At 38.4% G+C, this 24,840-nt stretch overlaps 2 protein-coding genes across 2 annotated transcripts in view; one reads left to right on the top strand and one right to left on the bottom strand.

The window, feature by feature from the left end:
- Window positions 1–15,426, bottom strand: part of ACTR3 (actin related protein 3) — a 66,061-nt gene extending 50,635 nt beyond the window's left edge. The window contains exon 1 of the mRNA XM_040474888.1: window positions 15,337–15,426. Coding sequence (XP_040330822.1) covers window positions 15,337–15,380 — 44 coding nt within the window. The 5' untranslated portion in view covers window positions 15,381–15,426. The remainder of the gene's footprint in view (window positions 1–15,336) is intronic.
- LOC121030462 (WAS/WASL-interacting protein family member 3-like) lies at window positions 14,645–15,504 on the top strand. The gene is made up of 2 exons (XM_040474889.1): window positions 14,645–14,757; window positions 14,892–15,504. The coding sequence occupies exons 1-2, from the start codon at window positions 14,724–14,726 to the stop codon at window positions 15,467–15,469; spliced, it is 612 nt and encodes a 203-aa protein (XP_040330823.1). The 5' UTR covers window positions 14,645–14,723; the 3' UTR covers window positions 15,470–15,504.
- The last annotated feature ends 9,336 nt before the right edge of the window (window positions 15,505–24,840 follow it).

Consider the following 24,840-nt stretch of genomic DNA (forward strand, 5'->3'; position numbering starts at 1 on the left):
TTGTTTTCTAAATTTACAATGTTATGTCTTAAATGATCTAACCATACACATTTAACACATAACAGTGTCACATTACTTTTTTAATTAAAGGAACTTTTGAAATGATAACATTAGCCCATGAAAAAATTTTAATAAATAGTAACACTAGAAAAGTACTAATGTAAGTTTCCCTGACATGCCTATCCCCTAGCCACCTAGTTGCCATCCCAAGAGTAATTATTTACATATCTTGGAAAAAATTCATGCATAGACATGTACATATATTACTTTAATTTATGTCATTGGGTTATACAGGAAGTCAAATTATGAATCCGCTTTACTTCTTCATACTTTCCTATATTTAAAATGTGTCATTTTCTAAATGGTTTTTAAAAAGAGAACATAATGAAAAAGGCAAAGCTATCTCACCTAATGTTTATGAAACTTGTAAGCACAATACAGTATTTTGGAAAACTAAACCAAAATTTTCCTTTATGGCCCGAGAAAGCAGGCTAGATTTACAGAAACTCTCCCTGAGCTACACAGCAATGAAAAAAAATTTCTGATGCTGATTTTGGCCAACCAGGAGGAGTAAGGAATTGGAAATGGCTTACAGAAGGGACGATAGTAGAGAATTCAAAACCATCTTTGAAGACTTGGTGACTAGAAAAATAGTGAAAATATAATAAGTTAGAAGAAAGGGATTTCCTGCACTGGGAGAAATGAATGGCAAAAAGCGAATGAGTTTTATGTAAGAAATGGTTGGTCTATCATGGTCCTAACTGCCTCTGGGGCAGGGAAAAATGGATTCAGGAGTAGTCATCAATAATGTGCTCTCTTAAAAAGAAATGAAACAAACATGATAAAATGTTAGCAGGCAATAATTGTGATAAATAAGAGTATCTGTTATGTTATTCATTATACTTTTCTAAAGGAAAAAGTTCACTTAAAGAAAGAATATTTTTAAATAATAAAACCAGTTATGCTCGTAATGTAAAACATTAGCATCCCTTATGTTGGATAGTATTTTTAATTCTGGGGACGCCTGGGTGGCTCAGTCAGTTAAGCGCCCAACATCAGCTCAGGTCATGATCTCACAGTTCATGAGTTCAAGCCCTGCATCCAGTTCTCTGCTGTCAGCACAGAGCTGGCTTCAGTCCCTCTGTCCCTCCCTCTCTCTGCCCCTCCCCTACTTGAGCACATGTGCGCGGGAGCTCTCTCTCAAAAAAAAAAGTTATTCTTATTCTGCAAATTCAAATTTTACTTATTAAAGGCATAGAGTTGACAATGAGTACTTTTACTTTACACATGATTCCTATTTCTTTTTGCTTTGAAAATCATCTCACAGCAAAAAGTTACTTGAAGATTCCAATACTTTGCTGATACTAAACCACTAATGGGAACAAAATCTTAAGAAAATAAATAAAGTTCAAAAATGAACTGGAATAAAAAGCTACAATAAAAAATCATTCCAGAAAAGAACAAATACATATTGACGTTATTACCCTAAATACAGTATATGTATCTACAGCCTAGTAGGTAGGAAGTGGATAGAATTTTAACTTTACATGTTTGAACAATCTTAAACCACATAACAAAATGAATGTAAGACTCCCACACTTTAGGATGTAAAGAACCTTCATGATCTAGTGCAACCCACAATTTCCAAAATTTCTTTGTACTGACAACTACTAATTTAAAGCTGAAAGAATTCTACCTCAATATGAACAGCTTACATCTTTACCGTATCATAAAAACAAAGTATATATTAAGCATAATTATCAAATTGTAAGTGAAAATGGAGGTCTACAAATGAATTCCAATGCTTCTATAATTTCTCAATTCTCAGCTTAGCTATAGTTTTCTTTGTGCTTCTAGTGTTAGGAACTTTTACAACAAGAATGTAGTCGTGGGGAGCCTGGGTGGCTCAGTTAGTTAAACGTCTAACTCTTGCTTTCAGCTCAGGTCATGATCTCATGGTTCATGAGTTCTAGTCCTACACTGGGCTCTGTGCTGACAGGGATTGTCTCTCTCTCTTCTCCCTCTTCCTTCTCTCCCCACCCCTCAGGTATGTGCTCTTGTTCTCTCTCAAAATGAATAGATAGCATAGCACAGCATAGCATGCAGTGGCTAATTTACTGGGTTTGTAAATCATATCTCAATAGTGCTGTTTAAAATAGAATAAAATACTAGAGTCAGTCTAATACTGCATTAAGTTTAACTTTTACCAATCTTCTGCTTAATGAACTATACAATCTACTGCCAAGCAAACCAATTCCAACCCATTGTTTCCCATTTAAAATCCTTCTGAAATACGGCAGGATATATAAATGAATAAAATTAACTACTTTCTGTCACACAGCTCCAAATAGGGTGAATTCCAGGAAGGGCAATCTCCTAACTGATCCCTCCCTCAAATATTTTGAAACTCCTGACTTCCCTTCATCAATAAAATATTACTGAGCACTATTAAATACTACGCACAAGGCAGTAACTTAGAGAGTGAACAAAAAAGACATCCTACCATCATGAAGCTTCCAATTTAGCTTACATTAACAAGGTTTTCTTTCCTTTCCATCTACCATATCCTACTTATGCTTTTCCAAGAATATGAGCAAGTTCAGCTCCTTCATAAACCATCCTCCAAATACGACAGCCCTTAGTAATGTCCCCAATTAAATACTAATATGCCATCTTTAATTATTTCACATACATTAGTTTCATCTCTGAAACTAAATTGTAAGTTTTTTAAAGAGTAAAATCATGCTATAGCTTTCTGGATATACCACAGTATTCAACACAGAAGTGAGAAGTCCAACAGTGAAATAAGTAGTTGATTACTTTTTATAATAATTTTAACTATAGCCAAAGTTGTTACTGTATGTCAATTATTTTGCTATGTTCTTTATATTATCCCTAAGTTATCAAAAGCATGCAAAATGGATCTGTTTAAATATTGGGAAACTGCAGCTCACCAAAAAAATCACTTCAAAGAAATACAAAAGCTAGATATGAAATCAAGTATCTATCAGCCTCCAAAGTCAATGTCTTTTGTACTGTCTCCTTTTAAACATGAGTGGTTAGGGGCGCCTGGGTGGCGCAGTCGGTTAAGCGTCCGACTTCAGCCAGGTCACGATCTTGCGGTCCGTGAGTTCGAGCCCCGCGTCAGGCTCTGGGCTGACGGCTCAGAGCCTGGAGCCTGTTTCCGATTCTGTGTCTTCCTCTCTCTCTGCCCCTCCCCCGTTCATGCTCTGTCTCTCTCTGTCCCAAAAATAAATAAACGTTGAAAAAAAAAATTAAAAAAAAATAAATAAAAAAAATAAACATGAGTGGTTACTTCCAAAGTAAAACCAGAGAAAGAAATAACAGTATAGTATAGTATGCTAGCTATGAGATCTTTGGCAAGCAATTTACACTCTGTCAGTTTCATCTGTAAAAGAGAGTAACTACCTACCTCATAGGATTAGGTATCAAATGAATTAATATTTGTAAAGCAATTAGAACAGTGCCTGGCACACCGTATGCACTATATAACTGTTGGCTGTTATTTTTATTGTCATAAATCACCATAATGAAGTCATCAAATGTGCCTACTTTCATAAACTTTCATACATTATGGCTTCATACTATCTACAACATAAATATCAAAGTAGTGCAGAATTCAAGGACATTCAAACCTCCATAACCAGCTCAACATGGATCTTTTTAATTCAACTCAAGAAGCACTTACTGAGCACCTATCATACATCAGACACTTTCAGTACTTTCTTGTACCATCTCTCTGTACCATATTAAACATCACTACTGCCTCGTACCATAACAAACCTAACATACCCAAATTCAACCTATACTTTTCTCACCTTACTTTGTTTTCTTCCACTGTTGTCTCACCTGGTACACTAGTCTTATTTCTGCCTATTAATGCTTTATTCATCCTTAAAGGCCTACTTTAGTTATCATTTCTACCAGGAAGCCTTTTTTTCATCGTCCCTGGTAAAAGTCCATTTTCCTTCACCTATGATTCCAAAAAGTTTCATTCATACCTGCCAGAATATTTATCATATTGTTATAATTACATACACGTAAGCTTCCTAAAGGCAGGCACCATTTCATAATCATCTTTATATTCCTCACAACAAAAGTATTGCAAAAGTACACATTTGCAGACACTTACTAGAGCTACTGAAAAACAACTTTCCCAACCATAAACAAAACAGACGCAAAAGCTACTTCCTATTTCCTACTTTTGTTTATAAAGATAATAATCCCACTATCTTCTGAAAAAGAAAAAAAAGAGTACAGCTCAAATTCTCTCAATTATAATTCTGGTTTACTATTTAAAAAATTAGGGGCGCCTGGGTGGCTCAGTCGGTTAAGCGGCCAACTTTGGCTCAGGTCCGTGAGTTCGAGCCCCGTGTCGGGCTCTGTGCTGACAGCTCAGAGTCTGGAGCCTGTTTCGGATTCTGTGTCTCCCTCTCTCTGACCCTCCCCCATTCATGCTCTGTCTCTCTCTGTCTCAAAAATAAATAAACGTTAAAAAAAAATTTTTTTTTAATTATAAAGCTTAAAGAAATAACCTGTCATATTACTGCATTTATCAAGCAGGTCCTACTTTCCAAAATATTCCATACTCCCAGAATAACTAGACTGTTATACCTCTGTTCTAATGAAAAATCCCATATTATTCACACCATCATTAATTATTGTTTTCAAAAAAAAAAACAAAAGCAAAAAACAAAAAAAACCTGCTCCTTCATACATTTAAATTGAACACTGTGTGAAACTCACAAGAGTTTTTGCACTTTTGGAAAAAAAAAATGTGTTAATTCAAACTCCTGGGTAGTAAAGGATCAAGCAGTTATCAAAATGAAATAGGAATTTAAGGCAACATAAAGAAAACCGGGCAACATTACTTCCCCAACCTCATCTTTCTCTGGACAGCAGTCACTTCTGCCAGCATCAAATCCCCACTCCTATTCTGACAAACCCACCAAGGATTAAATCTTTTTGCAAGATGAAAAGCTGACATCTCTTTACAGGACGAGGGACCCATTCCACTCCTGTCAGCTACTACACATCACATGATCTATGTCTAATCAATCTGAGCTTAGGTAAGAACACTGAACATCCCAAAGATGTTTTAGAATTCATATTGCCAGTATCTATCTAGTTGCAGCATCTTGCAGACTTCATGCAGCATGACTTTGACAGCAGACTCTCACTACCTGGCCTCTCCCTTCCTCTGCTTTTCTGAGCCCAGTTCTCCAGCCTTCGCATCAATTTTGTGATGTATACCATACCCTTTCCATAACTCATTCCTTTTTCGCCTTATATAAGCTAGTTATTCTGTTGTTGCATCCAAGATCTCCACAAGTTACATTTCTCTCATTTCTACTTCTCATGGAGTCTTATCAATTTGAATCCTATTTCACTGGGTTTTTTTAAACCAAAGTTTTGTTTTGTTTTTTATAAAAAATGTTTATTTTGATAGAGTGAGCATGTGCACGCACACGAGAGAGAGAGAGAGAGAGAGAGAGAGCGAGCAGGGGAAGGGCAGAGAGAGAAGGAAAGAGAGAATCCCAAGCAGGTTCTGTGCTGCCAGCATGGAGCCCAATGCAGGGCTCAATCCCATGAACCCTGAGAGTCTGAGCCAAAATCAAGAGTCCGATGTCTAACCAATTGAACCACCCAGGCACCCCTTGTTTTGCTCTCTAAATAATTTTCCTGACAGGAAGGCAACTTGAAACAAGGCAGGCCCCTTTGAAATGCATTTTAGAAGCAATAAAATTCTCAACTAGTGTATTATACAAAAAACAAATTAACCAAGGGGAAAAAAAGCTCAAAAAGGTCTCTTTCCTTCACTGTTACCTCTACCTTTTTTGATTAGTATGAAACAAAATTTTTAAATAAATATTTTCAAACAGGAAACACAAGTCTCTCCCAAAACTGTGTACTTTCCAGATAAAATGCACCAAAATTCATCCTATACCTGAGATAACAATCTCTTTAAATTCTATTTTAGACAGGGCACCTGGGTGGCTCAGTTAGGTGTCTGACTTCCAATCAGGTCGTGATCTCACGGGTTCGTGAGTTGGGAGCCCTGCTTTGGGCTCTCTGCTGTCGGCACAGAGTCCACTTCAAAGCCTCTGTCACCCTCTCTCTATCCCTCCCCTGCACACGCACGCACACTCTCTCTCTCTGAAAAATAAACATTTTAAAATAAATAAATTACATTTTAGGGCAAAAAACTGCTTTCTGGTAACCCATGTTTCTCTTAATCTATATATTCACTATATTCCAATTCAAATAGCAAACATTAAGTCCTGTGAGTCTAATAAAAAAAATTCTTATTTACAATTCCATACTCTTAAGTTCTTATTCTTAAGTTCAACTATTTCATTTTTGTGTTTTATGCAGTCATTAATGAGAGATGACTTTTGTAATGCACTAATTATTCATTTTCAAACTGCGGCTTCAGAAATATACCCTCATTCTGAAGTTATATGTAATTAAACGCCATTTGTTTAATTGAGTTGTCCTGAATGAACAAGCAATTGTCAGTTTTACCATGTTTGATATAATTCCTGTCCTTGCAATATTCAAAGTTAATAAATAATTCAATGTCAATTAACTTGCTTATGTTTCAGGTTAATCAAATCAATTAATAGGTCATTAAGACTACCCTATATATCTCATATTTGTACTAAAAATTGGCAGTTCTAAAAAAATATTTTTTTAATGTATATTTAAATTTGAATACTCTTCAAAAACTCGGCTAACAATTTAACCGCTCTTACTGAATATATCCCAACTGAGGGCAATGAGCTCTGGAGTCAGATTGCCTGAGGGCTCAGAGTCCAGATCTATGTAACTGTAGCCACTCTTTTATTAGAGCAGGTTACTTCAGTTCTCTATACCTCAGTTTCCCCATCTTAAAATAGTAATTATATCATAGTACCTATACCTCATAGGATTTCTGAAAAGATTATAAATAATTATCTCAAAAACATAACTCTTAAAGGGCTCTGAAAGGCTGACTTGTACACATCCCACATTATATCTTTAAATAACTGAAATCCAAAAATAAAAATATTTTTAAGATTTAAATGACTTAAACAATAAAAAAGCATATTTCCTTAAAAAAAGCATCACTTCAAAATAGTAATTTCTGAACTTGGTTTCAAACGTTATGATGGTAAACAAAATTAGTTTTTCATTTGTGCCGTCCAGTATGTATTTGTATCAGCACAAAAACCCTAAAGATTTCATGCACTGCACCATGCCTCAACCAAAACCACTCTAACATATTTTGTATCACTTCAACTAGTAATAAGAAACTTTAACTAATATAACTCATAAATGTGAACTCCTAAGAAAACTTTAAAGAACTCAACAATGCTATCAATTGATAGAGCACTCCCGAAAGGTATTTTTCAACTCTGGATCTCTGTTTCATTTTTAAATAAGAGTGGATTAAATTATTCTTAAAGTCTTTTTCAGCTCCATAATTCTATGTAAGTCATGAGGCACTTCCCTTAATTCACGTAAGTTTCACAAATATACATTAAATGCTATTTTTGTGGTCTCAAAGTAATTGAACTTAAAAATGCTTATAGCAGAAGAAAAATGCACCATATTTAATTTACTAAGTTCTAAGACTTTAAGCAAACAACTGAAGTTTATCATAGACCAATACTAAAAATTTAGTATATATTTTTATACAGTTCCAAAATCAACCTTAAACTGTAAGACATTTTGCACCCTAATTCCCCATTTTAAGACTTCCAATCCCTTTCTTGTAACCCTTCATTCACACTAAATACTGTAACTGAAAATGTCTTCAACACCCTTCCCATGACAATTGCATTTTCACAATGGGCAAGAAAACTTAAGAGAATATTTAAAGATTAATGTTCAACATCAGAACAGACAAAGAAAAAACACTCTTGTGAGGTGTTAGGCATAGAGAGAAGTTAGAAAGAAAAATATATCAGACCACACAAATTGAAGGCTGTTCCTTTCCTGGTTATAAAGGAGTATGTAAGAATGACCTGAGTTTAAAAGTCAACAGTTTCGGGGCACCTGGGTGACTCAGTGCGTTACGCGTTAAGCGTCTGACTTAGGCTCAGGTCCTGATCTCCAGGTGGTTACTGAGTTCAAGCCCCACCCTGGGCTGTGGGCTGAAAGCTGGAAGCCTGGAGCCTGCTTTGTATTCTGTGTCTCCCTCTCTCTCAGAGATAAATAAACATTTAAAAAAATTAAATAAAAAAGTCAACAGTTTGGAAAGATTTTTTAAAAAATCCTGGAAGAAAATTAGTAAAATTACACAAAATGGTTCTTTAGAAAAATTAAGGTATTTGTCTTTTTGTTCCGGTACAATCAATTATGGAAGTATCTCATTTATATATTGTATGGCATAAAGGTTCACATAAAGATATAAAACCACTAGTAAACAAAGTAATATTTGTCACTATCCTATTTTTAAGAATCAAATTTAAAACATTAATCCAATAACATCACCTTATCTTGCACTGTCACTTAATAATATATGAATTTATAAGAAACTATAAACCATGTTAATGGAGCGTTATTATTACTTAACTGTCTTGCTCTTACCTCTCTAAGCTACTGGCTATTACAGATCAGTAATGTCATTAAAGAGCCTACAAGTTCCAATAGAATTACAGAGGAGCATTCAAATGCTTTTCTTATAGGGGAATTTTGTTTCAGAAAGCATTACTTGAAGCTACCTTTTAACCATTCCACACTTCTGCCCCTATTCCAATCATTAACCTGTTTTCACTCTTTAGAGAGGGAGCACACTGGACAAGGAAGACCACTGTGGAGGGAAATTGAGCTGTATGGTGAGCTAAAATCTCCTCCTAAGGATTCCTCCTCTTAAAAATTGAGAGGAAACAGATGACTGGTTGTCAGCACGGCTGACTTCACTTTAAGCCACAACTGCTCACTCATTCTTACTGTGAAGCTCAAGAAGCCAGATTACATATCCAAGATTTCTAAAAGAAAGAACATTAATATTCAATCTTTGTTTCTCTTTATCATTTCATTAGCTTCAATTTACAAATTGTAATGATTATTGCGACATCTCCACCTTCATTGCTAAAGTCCCTATATTTTTAACTTCTCAAATATTTCCAATTATGATCATCATCCAAATTCAATAACAAATTCAAATAATGAACTTACTCAGCTGCTAAAAACCAACTCCCTTACTGTCCCACTCAAACTCAAAATCTTTAAATCGTCATTGATGACTATTCACAATCCACCACAAGCAAATGCCAAGCCCCAGCTATACCTCCATCCCTCAAATCAGCAAAAACATTCTGACTGTGCAAAGAAGTGTGTTAAGCCAAGCACTGCAGGAGAAAAAAAAAAAAAAAAAGCATAAGACACTGTGTTCCTTTCCTTAAAAACTTCAATTCAATAAAAACAGTAGCTGATAATTGTAATAATTACAACGTATCAAGTTATTACTATACATCAAGCACTGCGCCTAGTCATTTTCATGCATTATCTCAAAAAGCAACACAAAAAAACCCACCCATACGGTAGATACTATGATCTCCAAATTACACATGGGGAAAATATGACATGAAGAGTTTGAAGTACCCAAAGTCATACAGCTAGAAAAACTCTGAACTCAAAAGCAGCTATGACTACAAAGTCCCTGCTAACCATAAACAATACAAAGAATAATTGCTTCAATTATTGTACAAACAAAAAAGAAGCGACCCTGTTCCTACTGCCAATACCCTATTTCAGAACTTGTGCAAAGCTGGTGCTGGGAGGGTTGCTTAAAAATCATCTAGACAGACCAATTAAATGAATATTCCTGGGCCCAACCCTTGAGATTCTGAGTCACTGGGTATGGGGTGTCTCCCAAGTAGTTTTTTTTTTTTTTTAAACCATACCCCTAATTCTTGTTCAGCCTTTCATTAGCTCATTCATTGAACAAAGATGTGAGTTGATATTCTATGTGTCAAGTCCCATAACTTCATCCCAAATACCTCCTCTACATCTGATCCAACCACATTCCATTCTGCAAATATTCTAAAAGCCCTATTTACAACATTTAACTCTTCTCCTAAAGGATTTTGATTCCCTACCAAATAAATATTTTCAATCAAAGCTTTCCTGACATAAAATGAACACGAGGTAAAGTAAGTGCTCCATAAATGTTAGTTCTTTTTCACCTTATGAAAATAGATTTGCATTATGTTACTACACAGTCCTCAATTTGTAAGGGAAAGGAGAGGCACAACATAGGCTAACAGGGCTAAACACAAGAAGCAGCTACTCTCTCCTTTCTGCTGCATATGCTTTTCCTTCCCCTGTGTATATCCAAACCCTTCAAAGGAGAGTGTGCATCCTACCTTCACTAATACTGCTTGGATTCTTCTTGACCACAATAATCTCTTTCCTTACAACCTAATGAACAGCTATTACTGTCAGAAAAGTAAAGACTGTAACATTTGATTAAGTGGTCTTTTACCATCCTAATTTTTTAAAATAATTTTTAGCTCTTATCTCATTAAGATTCTTGAGAGCAGATTGTATTATACATTTTCATTATAATTCCAAGAGTGTCCAACCTTCTGTCAAGTATATAGTTAGCTTTGATTTGGCAATACCACTTTTTCTACCTGTAAGAGTGATCCTTAAGTTACTAACGTAACTTTCTGCCTTTATAACATCAAAAATGAATTGTCAAAAATATACAAAAATGATTGAAAACTGCCAAAGATTCATCCTCAATGTAAGAAGCATATCATATGGTATAGGGACTCTCCCACACTTATTTGCTATAATAACTTGCTTAAGTAGTTTAATTTCACTAAACCCTAAATTTTTCTGTCTATAAAATAGAGATAATTCTCAGAGTGATGTGAAAAGTAAATGAGGTAAAGCATTTAGCACTAGGCCTGATATGTAATTCTTCATAAATATTAGCTGTTAGTATTTTTTGATAAAATCTAGACAGTAAATTTTTTTCCAGAAGTTAAATTTAAGCAAAGTGACAAGAAAATAAGCTAGGAATTCATGTATCTAATATATATATATCAATCAAATCAGAAAAATCTGCACAAGAATGGTTTCTCTAATTCATTAAATCAAATGTGTAAGTCTAGGATTTATAATCATATTTTAAAGAAGAATAGAATTAACCTTACTAACAAAAATAAAGCAATGTGCATAGTTCTGATAAGGGGCTCAGGAGTCCCCACAGTGTAACAGAAAGAACACAGGGCTTCAGTACAGAAAGGCTTAAGTCAAAATAGCAACTCTTACCACCTGCTCACTACATGCCATTAAAAAAGTAATTTAAATTTGTCTAATCCTGTTTTCTCCCTTGTAAAATGAGGTTAAAAACAGCTGTCACAAAACTAAATAAAGTAAATAAAAATCCTGGCCGGAAGATCCTCCACTAGTGGAGTTTTCCATTCTGTGCTTAAAAATAAATTTCTGAACAGTGTTTTACAATTAGGCTGAAAGGTTCATCACATACAATGAATACACAACCCAAAGCCCATACTTCACCACACAAAATTTGCATGCAGGAAAAGAGATTGGTGGGAAGGGAGAGGAGAAAGATTGTAGGAAGTCTAAGTAAGAATCCAACTTCTCAACAGGTGCCTGTTATACTTCAAAGAGCATGCAAAACATGAACCATGAAGGAATAAGAATTTCAATGTTTTTTGGTAACAAGATACTGTGAAAGCTTCTGCCCTTGGAGATGGCTGGAGAAAAATTATTAAATACTATGTACAGAATTCACATATGAAACTTGAACTCCCCACTTATGTTTTTCCCCACCCACTCAGCTCTTCCCCATTGGCTCTCAAAGAAAATCACCCTATCTGTACTAATAGCAAGAATGTAGCCACAGTATGAATTATATAAGCTGCTTATCCATGGACTCCAACAATATATTTACGCTTATATTAAAATTTCTAGGAAGATTAAGTCAATTATGGAAATTCCTGAATTCATTCTAAATCTGAATATATCTAGATACCAATATATAACTCTACAACAAGGCTATATTAATCCCTGCTGTCATAATGAAGATAATTTACCAACACAGTATTTATCAGGGAAAAATGAAAGAACGGGGGAAAAGAAAATTTCACAATGCAAAGTTCTATAATCAAGCTGTAGCATAGAAAATTATAAGGAGTTCCTTCACTTGGCTTGAGTGTTGAAGAAAAGAATAAATGAAATGAATGAAAACATGCAAAATATAATTTAGGATCCTCTTAACTTTGCAAGTGTTACAATGTTATAAAAATGCTTTTTAAAAAAAATGTTTCCCTTGGGGCACCTAGGTGGCTCAGCCAGTTGAGAGTCTGGCTTCAGCTCAGGTCATGAACTCACAGGTCCTGAGTTTGAGTCCCGCATATGCTCTCTGCTGTCTGTGCTGAGCCTGCGTCAGATCCCCTGTCCCCCTTTCTCTGTGCACCTCCCCTGTTCAGGCTCTATCAAAAGTAAGCATTAAAAAAAAAAAGTTTCCCTCATCACACATAGCAGGTTTGAGTTTTGTAATTGTAATATTAAACAACCAGCTCTATCGATGAGAATCTCTACCCAAATTTTATTCTACAGTACTTACCCAGTGCAGAAAAAAAAAAAGCATAGATATTAATATGAAAGTATTATTTCTAAATTCTTTTCAAAAGGAGTTATTTTCTTTTATGATCTGAGCTAAGTGATTCTTTATCTTATGTTGACATAAAGAATCTTTGCTAGAGGATCTCTAAATTTAAGTCTGGGGTATTAAGGTTCCTGTTTCCTAACTCATAGCTTTTCTTATCTGAGAACATCAAGTTTCATAGATGGTCACTTTTTCAGTCATCTTTTTCCTAACTTACATAATGAAATGGAATGAGCAACCAGATTCAGGTTATAACTTTTCACTTACGTTAAGTAGGTAATTGTAATTATAGACCAAACAGATGAATGTATTCTCTAAAGCACAAAGGAATACACAAATTATAGGTGCACAATCTGCATCTGGGGACCACGGTATTCTGAAACATAAAACTCCCTATTAAGGCCTTACTAAGATATGCTTATCGCAGGCCCCATCTCAACGAGCTATCCTCTGTGCTAATAAACTTGAAGGTGTGACTCTTCTGGAGTTGCATTAATAGGCAACACAGAAGACCAAAAAACCTTTTGAAGACCAAAATAAATGGAGTTCTGACAGATGGTAAGAAAGGTGAGAGGGAATGGGGAATCTTAGTTCCATTCAAATCATGAATGTCCAGTTAACTACCTCACCTTGTGAGGTAAAACTAACGTAATAAAGTGTAATAATGTAATAATAACTGAAATTTTAAAATAAAAATAATCCCTATGATAGATCGAACCCCTTCTGCACCACCTCCTGGTCACTCAGCATGTGTTTTAAATTCAGGGTTGCCCTATCAGAAGGAGGTCATTTAAGGACAGTCAACCTCAATGAAATACCTAATACACTAACTCAAAAATAACCAGAACTGTATTTCAAAAGGGGAAAAACAGGGTGAGAAAAAGTAACATCCTACTTAAGATGTTAACCATGTTACTTATTAGGGTTACAATTATCTACACTAATTTTGTTAACAGCCCCATAATTTCTAAAGCATAAAATATTAATTATGTAGCAGTATTTTTCACTTTAACAAAACACAACTTGAAAATTCCTTTTCACTCAGGCCAAATCTAATTTTAGAACTGACCCTAAGCACGAAACTAGTGGCCAATTAGACTGAGAAAAAAAAATAAAATACTGAGTTGAGAAAATTAGACTGGATAAAAAATAATAACTTTAATAAGCTGTCCGTCAGAAAAATACATTTAGAAGTTCCAAGGCTAAAGAGGGTGGTGTTTCCCAAAGGAAAATATTAATGAATCGGTTGCTTCCACATGCACGGCTGGGATTTTAGAACTGTCAGACTAACAAAGTTATGAGCATGAAGATTAGAGCTGTTTTACGGAGAGCAAATGGAGTGAGGAACATACACAATCCTTCAAGCAACAAAAGTTTACTGATTAATTAAAGGAGGGAGGCTGACACCCTACCTCTCATAGCCTGCCTCCTCCCACTGGATTATTTGGGGAATTAGAAATGTAACAATGTATCAGCAGTGGACACACACATTCCCTGCACTGTAACTTAAAGCAGTCATTCCACATTAAAATATAGACAATATTTTCTATGAAAATACAAGTGTACCAAAAACTCTTAAGATGCCTATTTATTTACTTTAACGCCATTCTACATATTAAACTACCTTACAGATCTGGTGACTCTTTGAAAAGCAAGCACATCCCTTTATAACTCAATACCACCTTCCGTCCCGACTTGAGATACCTTCACAGAATGAATGCACAAAACTTCCATTATTTTCCTGGGTGCTTCCCCTCCTCCTCCCTCGCCAAACACGAATATATATCTTTTTGAGTTCACATAAATTGATAACTAGCACCAGTAACTCAATCGATTTTAAATATGCTTAATCTTGAAAGTTCTAATAAAATGTGTTCAGGTTGGAAACGAAAAACTACCTTATAAGGATATAAAAGACAGAAAGCAGGAAGCGGCTTTGACAAAACTAAGGAAGTTGCAGCGCGCTTGCTCACTGGGGGACTTTTTTGAGGCAAGAGAAGTAACACATGACATCTTTCTCTCTCAAATTAAAATGTGACTTGGTTCACCGGTAAAAGCGCAGTGGGAGATGGAAAAGACCGCGAGTCGGAAAGGAAGAGGAGGTGGGTGGTCAAATGAAAGCCCCGACCTAGGTTCCCATTTTCAGAGTCCGATTCTTCCCTTTTCCCACCCACACCCTGGGCAGTGTTGTCACAGCAATCTTGCAAAACCTACAAGGAGTGCTTCTCTCTTCTAGCTCCTCTGCCAAGCTGTCCCCGCGCTCGATCCACTCGGTCCCAAACCCACAGGCAGGAAGAGACGCGGAGGAAAAGGAGAGCCGGGTGCGCCGGGTGGCGACCACCCCGACCGCACCGCGGGCCCCGGAGGGACGACCGACCCCAAGTCTCCTTGGGCAACGCTGCCCACCGCGATGGGGGAAGGGCCGGGAGGGGTCCCGCGGAGCAAGCCGCTCCCAGGGGGTTTCTCGGCCCCGCACGCCCGCCCGGGTCCCAGAGGGTGAAGCGAGGCGACGAGGGAGGCCCTGGCTCCGGGCCCCACCCCTCGCAACACGGCGGGGCTAGGGCTGACACGGCCGGCGGCAGCACCTTGCCGCAACACACATCTCCCGACCCCCACGGTCCCCCGCCATTTACCCCCCCTCCGCCTCAGTTTCCCCACCCCCCGCCGGTCAGCCCCCTTACCCCGTGCCACAGTCCACCACACAGGCCGGCAGCCGTCCCGCCATCTTCCTCCTCGCCTGCTGCTGCCGCTGCCGCCGTCTGCTCCGTGCTGATTGGGGCCAGGGATTGGCGGCGGGAGATCGGAGCTATCTGACCATCCACAGCCGGGCCGCCCTCTCCGTCCGGGGGGGAGCCGGGAAGCCGAAGCAGTAGCGAGAAAGCAGCAGGCTCGGTCAGCGGCTACCACTTCCGCAACCCAGGCGGGCAGGCAGTCCCCGCCCTGCCCCGCCGCGGCCTCCTCCCCCTCTCTCTCCCCTCCTCCTCCCTCCTGCCCCCACCCTACAACTTCTTCCCCCCACGCCGCCTTGCCCCGGGAAGCCAAGATGGCCGCCGGTGCCGCCGCCCCGGCCAGGCCAGGCCCAGGCCGCGAGCGCTCCCGCTTCCGGCTCCGAGCGGGAGGGGCGAGAGAGCATGCGCAAATGACGTGCTGCCGCCGGCCTCCGCTCGCGTCCGGCTGTTAATGAAGTCCACTTCGGGTTTTCCCGAGGGTAGGGGCGGGGAAGTCGGCCTCAGCTTCCAGATCTCCTTCTGAAGCTGGAAGGGCTTTTTAGTTTCAATTACTTGTGTGGTAGGTTGAGGGAGGAATAGAACTGCATCCGGCAGCCGCGAGTATCTTCTCCAGTGCCCCGGGGAAAACCGGACTAACAGAAAACGTTCTCAGCGGCACACAACATTCTTGTAACTTGGAGAGTCTGCTTTTCTGGGTAGAAAAGCGATTATCAGACCGAGGGTGAGCAGTCGGGAGGGATAGGTGAACAAAGGTTTGCACCGTGGCTCTTCTGCCTTTGTGCCCAGTTTTTAGTCATTTACACCTGTGCATTGTTAACAACATTGTCTAGATTTGTAGGCTCCCCACCCCCAGGGGCAGGCCTGTACCCTCGAGGACAAATAGTCCCTTATTCAAGGCTTTTGGTTGATGACAAAGATTCCCTCGTAGTAGTTTAAGACTGTACTATTTTACTAGCAGGATTATACCAAGGATTAAGGACCAAAAAATTAATTAGGAAAAAAAGGATAAAAACTGGAGAGCGCAGAACAATGATTTTCAAACTTAAATGTGCATCAGAATTACCTGGAAGATTTGTTAAAACATTTCAGGGCCAAATCCCCAGAGTTTTCTGCTTAGTCTGAAGAAGGGCCAGGTGTGATGGTCTGGGACCCCATCTGGGGGGAACCTAGAAGTTTAAAAGCTTTCCACCAGAATTATCTTCTAATAAATCATCAGTGTGCTTATATGTCGGAAATAAAAAATATTCTCCCTAAGAAAGGTGTCTTAATCACTCCAGGCGATAACAGTATGGTGTTAGACCAGCCTGAGGAATGTAACGTGGGTTTTTCATTCATTTAACAGATAGGTATTGCTCACCTACTCAATTGTGGCAGGGACTGTGCTGCCCCTGAATAGTCATTGGGCACAAAAATAGATAAGGTCTCTAGTCATAGTTCACAGTGTAGTGGGAAAACATACATTTTGTTAAAAGCAATAGCAGAAAACAGGGTCCTGTGAGAAATGGGGATGAAGGGTGGAAGAATAGGAGGAAAGTGGAATATACCTTTTCTGACAAAGTGACATTTCAAAGGTTAGGTAGGAGATAGTGGAAAGGGTGAGGAGAGCTTACCATAACAGAACAGCAAGAGTCAAGGACCTGAGGTGGAAAAGAGCTTGGATTGTTCCACAAATTCAAAGAAGACCCAAATGGTCAAAGTGAAGTGAGCCAGGGAAGATGGGAGGTGAAGCCTGAGAAATAAGGAAGAATCAAACTGTAAGTATTTGTAGACTTCTCCACGAATCTTTAGCCTAAACGCAACCTGGAAGACATCAAAGAGATTGAAGCAAGTAAATGTGGCTGCTTTGTAGGGAATGGACCCCACAAAGAGTGAAATGAGTGGGTGGTCTTATAATACATTGTGTGCTGTAAATCAGCGATAGAATTATGTGAGCAGTAACATCCAGTTGGGATCAGACATGTGCAGAGGAGACAAGGGGAATCATCATCACCAACTAATGCCCAGCACACCCACAGCTACTCACAGAAAGTAGATAAATAATCCTCCTGGGCAGCTTACTTCAGCAATTGTCTTCCAAGAAATCAAACAGAAGTGGTTCTCTGTTCAGATCATAGTTGGGTTTTTTTCCCCTACATTTTAGAAGACACAAAACAGATTCTCTGCTGCCTTTTCCACCATCAGATATTTAAGGTCATTTGGAAGAATAGATGCTTGAAGATAAACTGTGACAGAAAAGGGACATGTGGGTTGGTTGGGGTAAATAGTTGTTTCCAGAATTACTGGTAGCAAGTCAGGAGTGAAAGGATCTTACCAGAAGGGTCCTAAGAACAGGGGTTAGGCACTTGAACAGATCACTCAATGAGACCCACACTGGTGGATCCTCAGGATGGCCTCCCACACTGGCGTTGTGTGGGCTGTCACAAAAGTAGTTACATTAAGGGTCAGAAACTGGAATGTTTCCAGGGCACAACAGGTGACCTTATGACTGAAAAGGACCATGAGGAGGTTTGACAATAGGGGGAGTCCACATCCCCACCAAAGGCAGTAGAAAACTATTGCTATGCAGAAATGTAGACCCAGGATTGCCAGAGCCTCTAATTGTTCCAGAAAAGTTGGAAATCTGTATTTTTGTCTGTTGGTAACTAATTCTCTGCAGGCTGTATCTGACCTATGGGCTACCAGTTTTCAACTTTTGATTTGAGAAGCTGTTTAACAGTTTACTTGTATATTGGATTCAAATATACAGCTCATGTCAGTGCTGTGTACTGTATTTCATAGGTATGAGGAAACCTACAGATAGTCTCTTTCATGTAGTCAAGTCTGACCTTTGTCTGTAAAGGCTGTGACTGCTAGAAGCATTTGGAAGCTTCCAACACTTGTTGGAAGTATCATTTGTGCTTGTTCCTCATAATTTGTCTCCCCAAACATTTGCTTGTTTAAGACCCCTCCTACTTCCTACTTGCTACATGCCAAAATTGGTCAACCTCTGTGCTCTTGCTGTGGTTAAGCCTTCCTCAGCTGCACACAGCGTTCAGAAGTACATCCAGCCAGAACATTTCTGACAACCCTGTTTGCATATATACCCTTCCTGCTCCCAATACAGAGAAGCAGAGGATGTCAGAGCTAAAAGACCTCACAGAGATGATCGTGCTTAGACATGAAAAGGAAAGCAGTGGTGGATCGGTGGGGTTTGTGTGACCGCCTTATATCCATTCTTTAATAACACCCTGAATTCTTTTTAGTTCAGATCAACCAGGTGCTTGTCACTTTCTAAGCCTGGTCCCCAACATTTCAAGCACTTGTGAGTCTTGTAATAATCCTTTCAAGAAATCCCCATTTGCTTAAATTAGTAGTAATCAGTTTTCATTACTTGCTAAGTTGCATAGAAACCAGACAATGTAAGTGATTTTCCCAGTATCTTAGAGAAACTAGGGACCAGGACCCAGACCGCAGCCTGGCTCTTTTCACCGCTTTCTAGTTCAAACGCCACAACGCTGTTTAATTTTGACTGATATGCTGTGTGATTTCCTAAGTTATTTGTAATTTAAGGCCAACTTAACAAATGTCTCTGGGGGCGCCTGAGTTGTCAGTCTGTTGAGCACCTGGCTCTTGACTTTGGCTTAGGGCATGACCTCACGGATTTGTGAGTTCTAGCCCTGCATCGGGCTTCCCACTGATAGGAAGGAGCCTACTTGGGATACTCTCCTTCTCCCTCTTGCTCTGGCCCTCCCCCACTCACACTCTCTCTGGATCTTAAAATGTCCAAAAAATTCACAAAATTCACATGTGACTCAATCTCCATTACTTTAATATGGGAAATGTTGTTATGGTTTTGAATGAACATAAGTACTTGCTGCGAGGATGACTATTTGCAAACTGGCAGACCAATCAAATCCACTCAAAGCCAGAGTATTGATTAAAGGCAACGAGATAAATGGCCAAGATATCCATGCAGCTGAGTGGTCAGAGGGAGTGTTTGTAAATCTTGGCTTCTCCCTACTCCAGTTGTGTGATCTTAGACAGCTTAGTATGTAGAGAGAGCCCTGAACTTGGTATTAAGAGACTTGAGTGTTAATTATTTAATCTGTTTTTATCTATGCATTTGCAGAAATAACTAACCTATAGGATTGTTGTAAAGTTTGAATTTTAAGGAAGCATATTATAAATTATGGGATGATATTATGGACAGATCAGGAGGACTATAGTTTAATTATAAAGTAATGACTCTTTTACTTCCTACCTAAACATACAGTCTTTTGTATCCTCCTCATCACAGAAGTTATCTTGGGGCCTGTGTACTCTTAATGCTACTATCATACAGAATATTTTTAGAAGGTCTCCTACAGACTTGCCTTCAGATCCCATGGCACATCCTTTTAAATATCTCCACTGGCGGCAAATCTTGACTTCTTGTGGGTAGATTTGATTTTTGGAATTTGCCAAAAGTCTTTTTTTTCAGAGCCAAGTCCAGGGAATAAATGGCTGATCAACTAGAGCTATGTTTTCTGATCATCGACTTTGTGTGACTATAAAGTAATAAAACTGGTTTTCAAAGGGGACTTAACTGCTGCTGTCTATGCACTTCTAAAAAGAAGTTCTAGGGGCGCCTGGGTGGCTCAGTCGGTTAAGCGTCCGACTTCAGGTCACGATCTCACAGTCCGTGAGTTCGAGCCCTGCGTCGGGCTCTGGGCTGATGGCTCAGAGCCTGGAGCCTGCTTCCAATTATGTGTTCTCCTCTCTCTCTGCCCCTCCCCCGTTCATGCTCTGTCTCTCTCTGTCTCAAAAATAAATAAACGTTAAAAAGAAGTTCTAGAAAGATTTTATGCAATGGACACATCCTTGGGATAAAAATGTTGTACTCATCATATGTTTTATTCCAATTGAAAATGTATTTCAGGGGCACCTGGGTGGCTCAGTCAGTTAAGCGTCCAGCTCTTGGTTTCAGCTCAGGTCATAATCTCGTGGTTCATGGGATCAAGACCCACTGACAGCATGGAGTCTGCTTAGGATTCTCTCTTTCTCCTTCTCTCTCTGCCCCTCCCCTGCTCTCTCTCTCTCTCTCTCTCTCTCTCTCAAAATAAATAAACTTAGGAAAAAAAAAGAAAGTATATTTCATATAGTAATAATATCTGTACAGTGTTTGAAATAAGGTGAGATTCTGTGGGATATCACCCTAGTCTCCCTCACTGCTGCAAAAATGAATAATGTATTTAAAATATAATGGGGCACTTGGGTGGGTCAGTGGGTTAAGTGTCTGACTTTCTGTTTCAGCTTAGGTCATGATCTCATTGTGAGTGTGAGCCCTTCATCCCGAGTCTGCACTGTCAGTGCAGAACCTGGTTGAGATTCTCTCTCTCCATCTCTCTCTGCCCCTCCCCTCACTTTCTCTCTCTCTCAAAATAAATAATAAACATTTTAAAAGAAATAAATACATAAAATGTAACTCAATTGGAAAGAAAATACAAGCTACACTCCCCACCCACCCTCCCACCCCACACACACATTACATATAAAGACATATTCCAGATGGACTACAAATCTTCAATATAGAGTAAAATCCATATTCTTCATTGTGACCAGCTAAGGCTTCTGTGGTGTAGTGCCTACCTTGCTTTTCAACTTTGTTTGTCCCTGATGGGTTAGCCACATCAGCTTTCTTGCTCTTCTTCACACACACCAAGGCCATTTCTACCTGTGTCTTTTCCCTGGACTTACCCCCTAATCATTAGTTATTCCGCAATCAGTTTAAATCTCACTTGCTCAGGACAGCCTTTCCTGATCACCTATTCTGAAGGAGTCTGGTTCACTCCACCATGTCACCATATTTTAATAATGTAGTGAAATGCCTCATTTATTTATTGATTCATTTGCTTATTATCCATCTCTCCCAAATGCCTACTAGAATTTGAAAAGAACCCGGCTCATAATAAGGTGCACAACAAATATCACTTAAATGAATGAATTGAATAATAAAAATAAAACTTTAAATATACTAGAAGAAAATTTAGGAAAATATTTATATAATCTCAAAGTTGGGGGGAGACTTTCTTAAGTAGAAACCCATAGCCATTAATGGAAAGAATTGGTTACATAATTAAATTTCCATTGGCTGAAGGTTTTTCTAGAAATTATAGGCTAAAAGAAAATATTTATATCCATATGACAAATGTTAATACTCTAATAATTAAAAATGATAAGAAAATGCAAATAATCCAACAGGAACATTGGCAAAGGCCGTTAACACAAACTCCCTACAGAGCAGTAGGACAATTAAAATGGACAATTAACCTAGGGAAAGAGGCTTTTCATTGCTGCTAGTAAAGGAAATACAAATTAAATAATGATACCATTTTTAACCCATCATTAACAACATTTAAAAGGAGAAAAAATATCCAGTGCTGATAAGAATATAGGAAAATCTTCGTGCACTAAACACTGTTCCCAAGAAGGTGAATTGCTACAACTTCCTACAAAGTTAACCATCAATGTCAATTCATTTATTTCTATACATTTGCATATATTAGTTTTGGAATCCCATGTTGGTGAATCCTTAAAAAATTAAAGTACTGATCTAGGAGGAAGAGAAGATTATGATCATGAAGAATTATTTTAAAATTTGAAGATTTAGAAATGCATTCTTCAAGTGCCTCTGTGACCAGGTAAATCACTGATAGGTGATTAGCGGGTAATGAAAAGAAGGTGGACTAGTGAAAGTACAAATAATAGGGAATGGGGAGGACCACGTTAAATTGGAAAGTCCATGCAGCATCAGTAATATTATTGCCATGCAGGCATGGAGATCCATATCTTCCAGTTTTTCATATTAATCTTTCTCCAATGTTGTGCAAACAAAACATTTTCTTTGCTGTATCTAGACTGCAGGCCACCATTTTGTGACCTTTGATTTGTAGTGTGGTCTAATATGTGGAAAAATACACAAAAGGGAGAAATGAGAGAAGAGGAAAGGAAAGAAGGCCCTATTGTCAACACAAAACAAACAAACCTTTTAGAATCTCAGAGAGAGAGAGAGAGTTTAATTCAAGCCCAGGTTAGGAGGGCTTCCCTGGAAACACTCTCCTCAGGGAAGAAAGTGCTCTGAAGAATGAGCAGTTTTTAACAGGGTTATATGTTTTTGACATTTTGTAAATGCTCAACAGATTATAGATTTGCATATAGGCAGGAATCATGAGTTTTGCTGTGAAGGAATGCAGGTAGTGGGTGCTTCGATCCATATTTCAAGGACAAGATGGCTTTCTGTTGGGGTGCCAGGGTGGCTCAGTTGGTCGAGCATCTGACTCCTGATTTCAGCTCAGGTCATGATCCCAGAGTCATGGGACTGAGCCCTGTGTCGAGCTGAGCATGGAGCCTGCTTGGGACTCTCTTAATCTCTCTCTCTTTCTCTCTCTCTCTCTCTTCCTCTCTCTCTCTCTCTTTCTAAAATACAAAACAAAAGAGATCATTTTCTGTTAGGCTTTCATAAAGCAGATATATAACGCATGCATGGAGAGCCATAAATCAGGTTTTTGGTTTGAACAAAGTTTATCTACAGTCATGTTTTCTTAGAAATCTAATATGGTTTCCCTTTAGGGAGTTCTTCCCTCATCACTATATATGTATAGTAGTCCCCCCTTTTCCATGGTTTTGCTTTCCACGGTTTCAGTTACCCAGGGTCAGTCCCAGTCTGCAAGCTGATGAAATTCCTGACGTAGCATCAAAGGTTAACAGTAGCCTAATGCTATGTCACAACACCTGTGTCATTCACCTACATCATCTCATCATGTAAGCATTTTATCATCTTATGTCATCACAAGAAGGGTGATTAACAGGACAAGAAGATATTTTGAGAGAAAGAGACCACATTCACATAACTTTTATTATAGTACATTGTTATAATTGTTTTATTTTATTAACCTCTGTGCCTAATTTATAAATTAAACTTTATCATAGGCATGTACATATAGAGGAAACAGAGCGTATACAGGATTCAGTACTATCCATGGTTTCAGGAATCCACTGGGGGTCTTGGAACATATCACTGAGGATGGGGGTGACAGAGGTGGGCAACTGCACATATTTATATGTGTTATAAAGATAGAGACGATATTGAAGGTTGCACACAAAACAATGGAAACCCTAGAAGGGATGAGATTGAACAGAGAGATTGTTAACTTTTCCTTATAACTCTGTATTTCTGTCTTGTTACAATGCTTTTTGTCATTTTAAAAAGTCTAATAAGATAGGAGGAAAATTGCTGAGGTTACTCAGACTGAAACTCCAATGCAAATGCCACAACATAATCATAGAAAGCTTTTAGGATAATCCAGCCAGAGGAATTTCAATTTGTCTTAGGAGCAAGTCATTAATTTAAGTATTAACACCTGAAACTAGAAAATACAGCTTTGAAAGGGAAAACATTCACACACTGTAGGGTACAGTGACTTTTGTTAGGTGTGGATGAACTGGAAGTCACATATAAACATACACACTTGCCAGTTGGAGAAAAAGATGTTCCAGAAAATGGTACCTTGATTATTTTTAAATAAAAGATTAAAAAGAAGTGCATGCTTAGTTCTTTAAAATTACAATGTGGCCCAAAGCATACATTGCATTTAGTTTAACACATTATGCTGTTTTATTAAAACCAGTTCTAGTCTTAGAGCAGCTCAGATTTTTAAATATTTATTGCTTTTTTTCTGCTTACCTCTCAGGCATTACAATGCTCTTCAAAACACATATCTGAAAAATGTTCAGGCTTCTCATTCCAATCTAACACTGCATTTGGTTCCAGTTTGATGAGAAGAAACTAAATTGCGAATACATTTTTTTTTTCAGACACATTTATTTTCATCTTTTGGCTAATTTGACTACCAGTGACAGTCCTCACATTTCTGGAACAAGTCCACCAATTATGGAAGAACCTAATAATTACACTATGATAAATAATAGATTTTGAACTGGGGTTTATCCAAAGTGAAGTTATCAAACTTTCTCTTCCTGCTTTCTACCCTGACCCCAACCCACCCTGATGCACACCATGTGCCATTGCAGCCTCTATGCCTACTAGTCAGTTAGCATTGAGTCAAGTGTTTTTTTCAGAGAATGATAACTTTATGGGAGAGGCTTAGTATACCTCCCCAGTTTAGCAAATGAGAAAACTGGAGCACAGAATTAAGTGACTTATTTAAGATCTCACAACAAACTAGTAGAGTACTTCCACTAAAATATATCTCTGGAAATGCATAGATGATGAAAGCTATATTGACAATCTGCACAATTCTTATGTAAATTCAATGATGCTATAAACCCTTGGCATAATTTCCAGTGGGTCAAGACACTTTGTGGTGGTAAATAAGAGAAACCAAACTCAAATCAGCTCAAAAATAAAAAGGAATATTTTCTTTAGAATGAGTGGATTTCAAATAAGTGTAAATTCCAAGAGGTAAATGGGTTGAGGCT

Source organism: Herpailurus yagouaroundi, unplaced genomic scaffold (genome assembly GCF_014898765.1).
Source record: "Herpailurus yagouaroundi ecotype Mexico unplaced genomic scaffold, PumYag 140, whole genome shotgun sequence".
NCBI lineage: Eukaryota > Metazoa > Chordata > Mammalia > Carnivora > Felidae > Herpailurus > Herpailurus yagouaroundi.